The sequence below is a fragment of the Symphodus melops genome, assembly GCF_947650265.1.
Source record: "Symphodus melops genome assembly, chromosome: 12".
Lineage (NCBI taxonomy): Eukaryota > Metazoa > Chordata > Actinopteri > Labriformes > Labridae > Symphodus > Symphodus melops.
Genome location: NC_136702.1, coordinates 18,583,416 through 18,597,439, shown reverse-complemented (window position 1 = coordinate 18,597,439; position 14,024 = coordinate 18,583,416). Strand labels below are relative to the sequence as shown.

General features: G+C 41.8%; 1 protein-coding gene across 1 annotated transcript in view; it reads right to left on the bottom strand.

Moving 5' to 3' along the window:
- The window catches only part of myo1b (myosin IB), a 33,624-nt gene that overhangs the window by 7,359 nt on the left and 12,241 nt on the right, over positions 1-14,024 (bottom strand). The window contains exons 8-22 of the mRNA XM_079357874.1: positions 13,811-13,929; positions 13,177-13,263; positions 12,980-13,045; positions 9,560-9,664; positions 7,885-7,947; positions 7,475-7,675; positions 6,391-6,617; positions 5,640-5,840; positions 4,548-4,641; positions 3,397-3,546; positions 3,209-3,277; positions 3,020-3,106; positions 2,500-2,586; positions 1,377-1,463; positions 535-621 (exon numbers count right to left, since the gene is read on the bottom strand). Of these exons, the coding sequence (XP_079214000.1) occupies positions 535-621; positions 1,377-1,463; positions 2,500-2,586; positions 3,020-3,106; positions 3,209-3,277; positions 3,397-3,546; positions 4,548-4,641; positions 5,640-5,840; positions 6,391-6,617; positions 7,475-7,675; positions 7,885-7,947; positions 9,560-9,664; positions 12,980-13,045; positions 13,177-13,263; positions 13,811-13,929 (1,730 nt within the window). The remainder of the gene's footprint in view (positions 1-534; positions 622-1,376; positions 1,464-2,499; positions 2,587-3,019; positions 3,107-3,208; positions 3,278-3,396; positions 3,547-4,547; positions 4,642-5,639; positions 5,841-6,390; positions 6,618-7,474; positions 7,676-7,884; positions 7,948-9,559; positions 9,665-12,979; positions 13,046-13,176; positions 13,264-13,810; positions 13,930-14,024) is intronic.

Sequence of the window (14,024 nt, the reverse complement as noted above, 5' to 3'; positions counted from 1 at the left end):
AGACAAATGTCTGTATCATATATTTCCATTGCTTTGAATGCCTCTAGTGAAATCTATTGATCTTGATTACACATGATTGTGACCAGTTGATACTCTGCAAACAAACAAAGAGCAACGGCGCGACTAAAAAACTACCAGCTCAGTACTTTAATTGATTTAGGGGTACCCTCCCCCTATTATGAGAAATACTAATAGTAGCACTACTTTATGTCGTGGTGGAGCAACAAACTGTTTATTTAAGTGATTGTGTGTTTATTTAGAATACATTTAAATGTTTAATTGATGATAAGAATTCCATTAGAGGTATAACTGGTTATATTTAAATGTACTTGAAATCAGGGATCTTTGTGAACAAAGCCACACAGGCATATAAAAAAAAAAATAAAAAAAAAACCCTCCAAAAGTTCACATGTTCAGAGACATGCATAAAGTCTGCAGAATGTAGATGAGTTTACAATGATGAATAGGTTCAGGGTGGCTGATAAGGCTGCAGGTTTGGGGTAGGGGGTCTGCATCGTGGGGGCTGGTTGGTACCTTGAGTCCCTGCCAGTAGGCCCAAATCACAGCAACAGCATGCTTACGCCGGGCCTCTTCCTTCAGTCTCCTCAGCTCCCTGCGAGCCTGTTCACAGGGTGGGCAGGAAGAGGCAGAGAGCAGGAACACACCAAGCAAGAGACGATTAGAGGAAGAAGAAGGAGATACATGACTGAGGTCATCAAACACACACACACACCATCAAATACTGTTATAAAACAGTTGTATGCTCCACAAACACACGTAACACTATCAGGAGGACTTCTGTAAAAGAGAAAGATTTTTAAGTGGAACTCTTAGTTTAAAAGAAAGGAGCAAAAGTTACAGCAGGAGTCAACTCAACGGATCCAAACAGTTCCATCTAAACAAAAAAAAAAGAGACGGTGACAAAAGAATACATGCAAAAACTACTCTCAAAAGAAGACATCATGCAGACAGCAGGCAGCATGCACTGGTGAGGCATGGCCCTTTGTGAAGGAAGCTGAAAACACACTTTAAAGATGACCTCTCTGTCCCCAGTTTGTGTGTGATTGTGACAAAATCCATCTGAGCTCGGAACGCTGATTAATTGAAATGAGCACAATTACAATATCAGCTGTCAGACGGGGCTTCAGGCACAGACACTAACACTCATCTGTTCACTCCAGCATCTGATGGAGAAGTGTATATGTGATGTGGGAGGGTGGGATACACACGGCGGAAATGTCAGATGGTTAAATGTGTAAGATGGGATGAGCGGCGCGATGGTTATGTTGAGCTTTTTCAGTTCTGAGTTGGGGGTGTGGATGGAGGCGGCAAGACACATAGTCACGGCAAGACAAGTCGACAGGCTGCCCAAATACCTTGGTGCCCTGCCAGCCGGCCCAAATGACCGATACGGCATGTTTATTCCTCGCCTCCTCCTTCAGCTGACGCAGCTCTCTCCGGGCCTGATGGGAAGCGGTGGCAGTTGCGGAGGTGGGTTATTGTCAGTGACAAGCAAAACGTAATTGCCCCTTGTGGGGGGAAAGGGGGTGGGGGGGGGGGTGGAGGTACTGAGTAGGTGTGAAAAAAATCATGATGATGAAACATTGGCGAAAGACAACAAGGAATGTCAAGAGGTGGGACAATGACTTCTTCGAGTCAACATGCAGGCTGCTTTCAGTCGGCGCTCGTGTCTCGCTCTTCAGTAGAGAGAGTGAAGGCGGCAACAGCGAGAGATTCTGGATGATCACTATATTACTTAAGGTCTTATAAAAATGCTTACCACAGACTACAACATGTTCTTTTTATCATTTATAAAAACTTTAACAGCAACCATAATGAGTCAGAAATAATCACCTGTGACCTTGAAATAAACGTTTATGATTAACAACCATAAATGCTGATAAGATAAGTGCTGTGTTATACACGCAGACTACAAATTCAGTGCGACTACACAGCCACTGCAGCCTTACAAAGCAGCAACACATGCTCTAACATATTGGCATAATCCTTCTTGTTTAAATAATTGAGCTTCCAGGTGTTTTGTAGTCAGTGCATCAAGTGTGTTTACGTGAGACTTTGGAGGGAACTGTGTGGCTTCACTGTGATGCTAGAAGAGGAGGAACGGTTTATCGGATGGAAAGTAGATGCACATATTTAAGTCGCGTTACCCACGTTAAAAGGGTCGAAGCGTGCGGTGGGAAGTTTTGTTTCCCTCCGGTATAAATCTTGTTTAGAAAATAATATTGAGAACAAAAAATACTCCAAGGAACAGAGTCAAAGAAAAACAGGACGGACAACAATGAGGGACATTAATCAGGTGGAGGGATAACAGAAGGGGATAACGGACGTTCCACTCAGACGGGCTGCTAACTCTATTAGTCAGGTTCACAGTGAGAATGGGATGGGACGGGACACTGCGTACAGGGATGACAAGACAGCTGGGACACAGACACACTACTGTGCAGCTTGGGGGGGTGGGGGGGGGGGGTTTGGAAATACCTTGGTTCCCTGCCAGTATGCCCAAATTACTGTCACAGCGTATTTATTCAGCGCTTCTTGTTTTAGACGTCTCAGCTCCATCCGAGCCTGGTGGGGTGAGGTGGGCGTTAGGTAAGACAGGTTGAGGATGTGAGGAAGAAAAAGAATCGAGAAAGAGGAGTGGGAGAGAGGGGAGGGGGAGGGGGAAGGAGACAGAAGTGGCAGTTTTTTTTTCGTGATCAGCAAAAGGAGTGAGATTAAAACGAGGGGAGGAAAAAAAAAGCAGCAATAACATCAAAGTACAGCTTTGTTAAAGAACAGAATTTGTGTAATACTGTCGGGGCCCTTCGGCAGGAACGCGGCATAAGATGAAAAATCAAGTGGTGAAGGCCAGACTGTTAAGACTTCAAGAGCAGTTTTTTTTTCCTCCAAGATAGATAAAAAAAAAAAAAATGAAGCCTGTATCAAAACCTATGCTAATGTTCTGTGCTGGTAAACACCTCGCTCTCTGATGTCCCACTGCACTTTAATACTTCAGTACCTGGGTGCCGTGCCAGAAGGCTGAGATGGTGGTCACCGCCTCCTCACATCTCTTCTGATATTTCAGCTCTCTCAGGAGTTTGCGGGCCTATTTGAAATATAACAAGAAAAAACATATTTGACTCTTTTCCGCCATGATTGCTGGCGAGCTCTCTGCTTATACGCTTCAGTGCAGAATGTGAATGCACACCTGCCATCCTCTAGCGTAGGACTGCATCACGGTGGTGGCGCTCTTGATCTTCTTGTATTTCTTTTGTTGCTGTAAAATGGAAAAGGGGGGGATTATAAGAAATGAGCATCAAAGAGGGATTGCTGTCTTTTTGTTTTTTGCTACGTGTATTCAGGATTTTGAGTGCATCTTCTAAAAAGGTTTCTCACAGCAAATCGGCGGTACCATGCAGCCACTACGATCTGGCTCTCTTTGAGCAGCAGGAAGTGGCTGCGGCACTTCCAGCCACGGTAGATCTTCTGAATGAGCGTGGCCAGGTCTTGCAGGCATTGCCTCCTCCTTTCCTCCAAGAAGAAGAGCTGTGGGGAAGAGCAGAGACATTAAACACTTAAGGCTAAAAGGAAAAAATAATAATAATGTATCTCCCTGTGTTCACCCTCCGTTGGCGCGCTGCCCTTAAAACTATATACTGGTGAAAAAGAATTTCCCCTCGGGGACTATAAAATAAAAAGTCAAAAGTCAGAAAGTCAGATAATAAAAACACACCCTTAATGCACATACTGTACAATGTGATGTCATGCGTTTATATTGACAGGTGTCAACATCAGTATTTTACCTCCCAGAGCAAGACGTCTTTTAGACTAAATCTGAGAGAATGCAAAGTGATGTTACCGGTAGACTACGTCTGTGTAAATAGCTCTTGTTATAGCGTGGACACCTGCGGCTTATAATCAAGTGCGGCTTATATATGTACAAATACATTTATTTACTTATTTTTAGCCGGTGCGGCTTATATCCAGGTGCGCTCAATAGTACGGAATTTACGGTAATCAAAATCTTCCTTAACTCTTCACTCTGACGTGTGGCCACATAAGAGCAACGTCACTCAACCAGACTTTACGTTTGTGATTTCGCAGTTGTAGATGGCTGATATGATTAAAAAGAGAAAGCACATTAAAGACCAAAAAAAAACCCCAGAATGAGATCATGTTATTTCAAGCTTTGTTTGCTGGATGGGGAGAAAGTACAGTCAAACGCTGCAGGCTTTAAACGCTGAAAAACCTACAAGCACGGAGTCAAGAAGCCCATTTCCCATGTTAGCCGGGATGGCTAAGTGAAAACATGTGTTTTCAGAGAGCTAGATGCATGCTAATTGCTGCAGTGGGGGCTTTAAGTGCAGCCCACCCTGCTTCACAAACATCTGACTGTGAGAACACGGGGCAGCTGAGCACACTGGATACAGCGTTTTAAATACAGTCTATTCAAACACTGCCTGATCTACTGCAGCGCACAGCAGACGACAACATGAATAGGAAGCATATTCCAGGGATGAAGCTGGAGTCAGGTGTGTTTTCTCTACCGTTCTTGGGTTCCTGATGAAGATCTTGGAGCGGCCGTACGAGTACTCTTCTGTTGGGACCTGGAGGTCGGTCATCAGCACCTCCACTCCTTCCCTACGGGGAGACAGAGGGGTCAGAGTGCTGCGAAGAAGTAAACACGACACTTTGCGCTGGCCATTAACATGAGAGGTAACCGTGTAGAAGAAGTGCAAGGACTTTGGACATAAGAGGGAACAGATGAGAACAGATGTGAGGATGTAGAGTGTGGGAAACAGAGAGAGAATGATTAAAGGAGAAACAGACATGTGGAGGGGGGTAAACGAAGGAACCACACAAAGCACTTTGAGATGGCTCGACAACAAGATACCAAAGAGTGGTAGAGCAGATTGGAATCAGACTTTTTTTTTTTTTTTAACCAGGCTGATATGGAACAAAGGAGACATAAGGATGAAATGTCTCAACATGTTGAGGTTCAGAGGGGAAATAGTTCACTTCTCCTGAACTTTAAAACAACTGGTATGTGACAGGGCTGCTTCTAGTTTCTGAAAGGATACATAGAGGAGTTTGACACAGAGAATAAAAATATCTGACACTGTGGAATAATCGAGGTGGACAGTTAACAAGGCAGCCAGTGGAACCATTCAGCGACTCTCAAGAACGATAACAAAAAAAGCCTTTTCCTAAAACTAACAAGTTGACATCTGCCTTAGACAATGCATGACCTGCAAAAATGGATGAGTCAGTATGTTGTGTAAACTGATACACTACCTTTTTTTTTTTTTTTTTTTTAAACCTTCTTTGAATCTTTGAAGGAAATTTGAGGCCCTTTCCAGCAACAACCTGCTTCACATTCACACCGCTCCACACAACCACACCTGGGAGCTGCCGAATAGACTCCGGTCTATTATTGCTGAGCACAGAAAGTCCTGTGGGAGTAGTCTGATGGGTTCAGTGCCTCACTTAGAGACTCCTGTGAGTGTTTCTCAGTTTCCACACTGGTGTTTTCTCACAAAAAAAGGGGATTTGCTTTCTTCCAGCGAAAAAGGCCCCTCCTACACTCTCCCCACCCACAAAACATTTAGCAACTACTTTGGAATAAACGCAACAATTACCTGGCAGGTCCTTTCCAGTGGGGCCACGTCCGCTTGCACAGCATTTTGTAGCGCTCCAGACATGGCTCGTAGGCTTGGCGGAAGGCGTATCCTGCTCTCCTCACGCGAACGTTCTCCATCAGGCCCAGGTAGCGCGCCTGATGGCGGACCAGAGAGTCGGTGAAGACGTGGGCTGCCTTCTTATCATTGGGCTTAATGCAGCTGGAAGAAAGAAAAAAAAAAAAACTTGCTCTTTAACATTAAAGTAAGACTTATTGTTTGCAGCTGGTATCAACCTTTTTGGGAAACAAAGTTCTACATTTGTTTTGTGTAGTTCTAACATGAGGAACATAAGTTACACTGACTGCATGGGTTTTTTGCATTGGTTAGTAAAACTACTTAACACTTTATGGAAGATAAGTCGTTTAAATGGAACTTAGATAAATTGTTAATTTCATTCCAGGCAAGTCAGTATTAGCATTTCCTTAGCATGAGCAGTTGTTTTAAGACTTTAATTGGGGTTATGATGTCATAATAACTCATATTGAAGTCAACGTTACCATGGCAAAGATTGATCTGGAATATGTTTTTCCCCACCCTATGTATTCATCATTATTAGATACTGACACTGAAAGGAAGTTATCAGTACATTCACCAGGCTCTTTTAGTTCGACCGAACATTTCAAATTAAGTCAGAGGTTTCAAATCTCACGCAAACAAACAATGATATCCTGGACTGGCAGGTTACTCTGCATGCATCACGAGACATTACCGGATGTAGTTTGGGTTCTTGGTCTGCAGGTTCTTCATCAGTGTACCCACTGACGCTCTGAACTGGAATCCAGCCGTTGGTGGTCTCTTCAGGTTGACTTTGGCTGGGTTTCCTTCAGGGAAGAGTTGCTTGATGAGGCTGTGGGTGGCCTTGTACATGGCCTGTGACATGTCCCGGTATAACAGGTCATTGTTCTTGTCTACGAAGCCCTCAGTGCGATACAACACCTTGAAATGAAAGAAGGTACTTACTAGGGCTGCCAGCATCAACAAGTCAGTCGCAGTTAATTAAAGTCTGAATTGAATGCATTCTTCTTTTTAATCACATGCTTGTGCCATTTAGGCGCCATTGTAATAAGCCTCTGCACTATTTCCCTGAAGAAAAAGACAACACTGCTGCATCTTCGTTTCAGAAAACTGTAACAGCTCAGCCAATGACACCAAACATTTCACTTTCAATTTTATCGTTCATTTTTAGCAGTTTTCATTTCGTTTTGGATCGGTTACGAGTTTCTTTTTCGGATGTTGTAACCTTGGACCCACCAGAAGGTCATTGTATTTCAGAATAAAACCAGGATTAAATTCAAATGGCAAATGAAGCACTCTGTTCAAAAAAAAAATAATTGTCAAAAAAAGTTATTTACAAAATAACGTTTCGAACATGCGATTAAAAATGTGATTATAAAGAATAACTATTAATATTTGGCTATAAATGATTAAAATTTCAACAACTTTACACTTAAATTACTCAGGTTGTCCTGTTTTTGAAATAGTAGTTATATCCCACTGTTAATACTGCACTTTGTATATATTATACATTGTCCTCACTATTTATTTTACTTGTTGCTTTGGATTACTTATCTAATTATATTTCATATGTATATAGCTATATTTCTACAGCTAGATAGTGTCTAATAGCAACTGTAATGACTGAATTTCCCCCTGGGATTAATAAAGTATTTCTGATTCTGATTATTCCTCGGATGAGTACCAGTGTTTCTAGCAATACCCTTTACAGCTCTCTGATGTTCCACAAAGATCTACGGAGTCCTTATTGTTTTTTCACACAGCCTAACGTCCAGTACCTTTCCGGCGTAGTGCTGGATGCGGAAGCAGCTGTGTGGCAGACTGTGGTCGGTAAGGAACTTTGAATTCTTGCTGAGACGACTCTCAAAGTGTTGGTGTTCAGCACAGATGATGTTGAGTTTGTCCAGGAATGTCTCGTCCGTGACCGTCCCTGGCCTCAGGCACTCCTCGTCTAACATGGCTAAGATGCCGTTTTGGTGCTGGGCACAGCAGGAAAGGTAGACATAAAAACATGACTTCATAAAACTACCAAACACAAAACCTTGAATTCTAAAATGATGATCTAATATTATTCTGTGTAACTAGTCTATTTGTTCTTTTATTAAATATTCTACAAAAGCAATCAGACTTGAATGTGGCTTCATGCAGAACTGGTATGTGTGGTCTCAGTGCTGGGAGACTGACTCACATTCTCAATGAGGTCGCAGATAATGGCATTGTTGAAATATTCAATGTTGGTCCACTCAATGCCCTGTAACAAAAGAAATGAAGGTCAAAGGGACAATGGCTTTGCTATCTTATCCTCCAGAGCAAGCAAGACTTTTTTTTTTTTGTCATATCAGAAGGAGTGTTTTGTTGAGCAGGAACTCAACAAAACACTCTGGTCAAGTACCTGAAGGAACAACAGGCATCAAATCTATTCTGCTTGAAACTAATGCCCTCATCAAGTACTGTAAACTCCATGCAAGAAAGCTAGAGATGATCCAGAGAGAAATTATTATACTGGATGTATTAACATGATGTTTTTTTGATTTAACCTCAACCATTGGTAAGTTTAATTGTAACATAGTAATTGAGTGGTAGCCACAATTAGTTTTCATTAAAAGTTATAGTTTTCAATAGCAGCTAATTCTCATTCTCCTCTGAATTTATTTCTCGTTTAAATGTAAGATGCTGCTCTAGGCAGTAATCTCCTTTGAGTGGAGATTCTTGAAATGTATGCATCTTAAATGTGTCACTCACGTTAATCTAAAAGCAGAAGTTGCTGCTTGGTTTAGATGCACTCAGATCACAAGCTTCTTTATTATTTAAAATAGGGATGTTGGGCCTAATGAGAACAAATGATCGAGGGGGAAAAAAAAGAGCACTACTGCAGTGGACTCCTTTAAGGTTACAGCTCTTTTTCTTTTTTTTTATGCTTTGATCACTGATTTGAGTGCAGTTTGTGGGATTGATTAAATCTCTATGTGTATACCAGAAATCTCTGCAGCAATATTTGCTACATCTGGGTTGATTTTGTGTTCACAAGGCCTTCTCTTTTGCTTTGGCACCAATTCAGTCTTCCTATAGTCTGAGTAAAGACAGCCCATCTGGAGAGAAAAAGAAAAAACGTTCCCCATTTTGCCCACATGAACTCCCCTTCCGCCCAGCTAATTCACAGCTGCTAATGGGTTGGGAACATGGCTTCGGTTGATGTAAGCAATGTGACAGATATTTTGAGGAGGGGGCTTGCAACGAAGGCAGGGCTCAAACTGACGGATGACCGGCCAGATTCCTGATTGGCGGGCCTCCCTCCTCTCTCCCGCGTTGTGGTATTTTCCCAAGCAGCACATTGGAGACAGGCCAGGAGAGGAATATCATAGGTTCTGGTGTTAGTGGGGAAGGGGTGTGTGGGTCACCACTGCAGCGCTCACATACATAGAGTCTTGAAAACAAACAGAGCCCGAAGGCCCTCAACGGGGAGTGTTTACTCTCGCTGGAATGAGGGATCACTTCCGTCCCGGAGACTCAGCAGAGGGGAGAGGGAGAGAAGAAACTCAGAGTGTGATGGACGACAGAGACAGGGGAGAAGGCATAGATTAAGTAGAAATGCATTAAGGTCAAGGGTAGAGCAGATTTAACCAATAAAAAGCACAAGGGAGCAAACTGAAGAGTGACATGACCAGGTTGGGATCATGATGAAATGACATCACAACAAACTGAGTGGTGACATGCTGAAAGATGTTGATGTACAGTTGTAGGACAGGGAGTGCTTCCAGGGCTACAGGCTGGGCTTGACCGGTTATTGTTCCAAGTGTCCACTAACAGTCATTTCTACATGGATTTAGCTTGTTGTTTATGTGAGTGTGAGCAAACAACCGTACCTCTCTGACATACTCCTCCTGCTCCTCGCGCAGGGTCAGCTCGATGAAGATCTGCTGCAGCTTCTCGTTGCAGTAGTTGATGATAAACTGCTCAAAGCTGTTGTCCTGCAGAGAAATAAACAACAATCAGTTCCAGGTTTGGCTTCATGTTCAATCACGAAGATGCCTGTGAGCTCACGGTTTCTCTACCTAACTGTCAGTGAAATGCTTTATTTTTTTCAACAAAAAAAAAAAAAAAAAGGTAAAGCGAACATGTTTTAAATAAACTTCCATTCATTAAATATCAGAACCTTTTACATTTCTGAGGTTGGTTCTTGTTTTTCCCAGTCTTTAAAAATTCATTGCAAATTCTTCATTGTTTACATTTCTTGTTTGTTTATTTCAAAGTGTATTAAAGCTCTATCCATATTCTTTATTCTCTGCAAACATTGCAAAAGATGATAACTTTGTCTAGTTTCCATCAATGAAATGGTTGTGCTGACTTGAACTGATTAAGAGGGGTTTGGATACCGTTCACACTATTTTCCATGACCAGTAAAGGTTTCTGTAATTAAAATTTTGTATCAAATTTTTTCATTGGAATAACATTGTACCCACTCCTGGCAGTTTCCCCCTCTTTAATTTGGTCATGCATTCATCTCGCAAAGTGTCATAATGTTATATCTAGTTAAGAAAAATGTTTCTTTGATATCAAAATGTTTTCTAGTCAGCTTTCATATAATGACATTTTTTTTATAGCTTTGGGCCAGGTTCTACAGTTTTAAAAAGGTTTACATATCTCACACAACATTTGCAACATGCACCTTAACTAAACTACAACTGGCAGCTCACTCCGTCTGCTTAATGATTCCCTAAATCATAACGTTAACAACCATCACTGAACAAACATAACCAAACAAAAAAACTAAGAAATGATACCTGTAAGACTTACTGGAATACCTTATGATAATAAACCCTTATCACAACAAGGTTCACAGCTCTCATTAAACATTGAACCCAACCATTTTAACTCGTCTCATATCTCAATTATTGCTATGGCCAATTATGACCATTAAGTGGTTAGTCATGCTTCTTGGCAGAAGGCCTCATTGTGTTGCGGCGGTTAGGTTAACACTCATTTGCTAAGGACACAACAGTGGTTAGAGCAGGGTGTTTAGTCTGAGAGCTTGGGGTTAAGGACGCAGCAAGGTTTCTCAGTGTCTAGGAAACAACACGTGGAGATCTGTTATTAATGTCAAGATTCCATTTCCTTAGACTGAGTAACCAAAAGGGGACACACGGACACACGGACACACACACACACACACGGACACACGGACACGGACACACGGACACGGACACGGACACACACACACGGACACGGACACGGACACGGACACACACACACGGACACGGACACGGACACACACACACACACACACGACTGAAATATGACAGACTTGAACCCTAACCTTAAATATTCGTGCTCCGACTGTGCCGTTTTATGACAAGTGGTTAATAACATCTTGAGGAAGTAAAAATCTTTGCAGTTTACTACGTCTAAAGTTAATGGTCTCTCTCCTCAAGGTCGTTGATTTACAAAGTCATTGAGTTTAATATTATGCCTATCAAACATTCCAAGAGGAAACGTATATCAAAGGTTTAACATTGCTAAACATTTACTTATGAGAATCACAAACATTCAGAACCATGAAAATCAGCCTGCCATCCACCCATCTTGTCATAATATATTGTTACATTTAGCCTAAAATTCTCAGTATATTGTACCCAAGTGTTTTCAAATCTCACCACTTCCAAAAAACCCGAGAACATTAGCCAAAAAACCAGAGAGCATTAGCCTAATCTGTGTCAGCTAAAGCCAATATTTAACAATTCAGGATGCTTCCTTATTACTTTTCGCTCAGTAATAAGTTAGGAGATTATAGATGACAAAATATGAAGCTAACATGAGACTGTTAGCCTAGCTTTGCATAGTACTTGAAGCAAGAACAAACAGAGAGCCTGTCGACCTGCCGTCTGCCAGAAAAGCCATTTTTTCAGCTCACTAGTTTAAATCGACAGCTTCTTTGTTGATTCTGTTCAAAAACATGCAAAATCAACATGTTGTTTAATGTGCCAGACTAGTTTTTGGCTAGGTACATTTACTCTCCACTAGCTTCTGGGCAACCTCCAGTGACTATGAGCCTCCAGAAAGTTCATGATGCCTGCCAAGAAATACTCTGATTTCTTTCATTGGAACAGAGCCAGGCGAGCTCTTTCCTTTTGCTGTCAGTCTTCATGCAAACCTAAGCTAACTGGCTACTAGCTTTAGCTTACTTTACAGTCATGGAAACTGTCATTCTTTTTATTCATCTCTCCAAAGGAAAAGGAATAAGACATATCAATGAAAGTGAACAACTCAGACGTGTTTGTAACATGAAACAACAGACAGATTTAACACAGCAGCATAACACTCAGTTGCCAATTTATGATTTCAGTTCTTTTGTTTTGGCTAGTTGTTGCTAATAAAATGGCGACAGAGTGTTAGGTCATTATTCTAATGATGCAAAGGCTTCTTTAGCATCTTTTCTGTTGTGTATTGTAGCTGTGCTGCAGACCAGAAGTCCTAAAAGTTTTTTTGAACGAGGAGCTGAATTAAGTTCAGATCACAGCATGCACACTTGGCACAGCAAACAGGCCGGTGCAGGTGTTACTTACTCCATCCTGGTGACCCAGACACAACACAACAGTGAGAGGAGAAGAAGGACTTGTGAGTGAGTGATGTGAACAAGCAGGAATATGATAAAAAAAAAAAAATGATAATGAAAAAGACATGAACATATGGGGGGAAGGGAATGAATGGCATCAAGTAACAACGTAGCTAAGGCAATTCATTTAACTCAATTTAGTCCATACAGTGCACTCAAACTCTGTGTTGCATGTGTCTGCATGCAAATACTTAATTACAGGGATATGATGGTTTCTTTGTAATTCACATAATGGATAAAACACAACTCATGCCATGCAGTGCTATTGTGTGTGCTGAGGTATCGAATACATGCTCTTCCTTGTGTAAAATCATGACATGAACATTATTGGTATGCTGTCTTTTCTGTGTATTGCGTTTCCTTCCTGTTGTGGCCATTTTGTACTATCAATTGCTGCCTTTATTGTAGAAATCACTTGCTACAAAAACACAATATCACCCATAGGGGCAATGAAGCTGAAATAATCTGATCTGAATGGCGTTTTAGCAGTCCTTAGTTCTCGTTAATAAGCTCCTCACGGGTACCAAAACATGCACGCTAGCAGCCTAGGGCAAAATCCTTTTAAATTAAAAAAAAGAAGAAGAAAAGAAGGAAAAAATCTTTGGGTGCTCAGATTCGATCCTTGTAGCGTTAGAGAGAAAGGGGAGAGGCTTTGATGTGCCATTTGTCTTACCTCAAATATCTCAAAGCCATAGATGTCGAGCACACCCATGACTTTGTGTCGAGTTTTGGTTTGTGCCTGCGGGGAGACAATAAAGTCAATATTAGAAATGCATGAGGACAAAGCTTTAATACCAGGAAAATATGTTAAATACAAACTTACTTATTTATTAAATTAATCAAAAGTTAATAGTCCTTCACATAACTTACTTTAATGCTTTCGTTGATTCTGGTAACGAGCCAGCTAAACAGACGACTGTAGAGATTTTTGGCAAGGGCATCCCGGGCATAGTAGGCCTTTAAATAGACACATTTTGGTTGGAGAAAGGTCAAGCCCTTGATAGACAATCCATGAATTAATTTGTACTTGATCTTTGCATATCCAAAATATCAGTCCTTGAACAAATGTTTTAAGTGTTAAACCTGTGCTTACTCGTGAAGGGGGGGGTGGGGGGGTGGTGGTGGGGGGGGGGGGCAATACAGCAATACAGGTCAACTCGGTCAGGTTAATTCAAAATCAGAAGCAACAGAAGGATGGCAAGGGCAAAGGTTTTCAGCACCCACACTGTGTGAGCAGTCTGAGTGAACTCACTAACCTCTTAAACATGACCTATATTTCAATATCCAGGGGGAACACAGCTTATCTATAATGGAGAGGTTTTCATGTAGAACTGACATGGATGAGAAGCAGCAGCCTGAGGAGCAAGTCAGGGGGAAAAAATGCCCCTTCATCTTTTTTATGCACTCTGAGCGCTTGTGTGTCCAGGTATGTGTTCTAATGTCAGTACAAGGAGGGTGCAGTGGTGTAAGCGGTGCAAGTCAGATGTGGTACTTTGCCTCTGACCTGAGCAACATTCAGGGTCGTGGACACTTTCTCCAGCTTCGCCTCCACTGTACGATAGCTGAACGCTCTCTCCAGCACTGACTGTTCGATCCCCAGCAGCTCGCACATCTCCTTCAAATCTGCAACACATGCAAATCACTGGCAATAAGCAAATAATTAAGACATCGCAGGGAGTGATGTGATACGATACATTTTTTACTTTACGTTGTCTTTG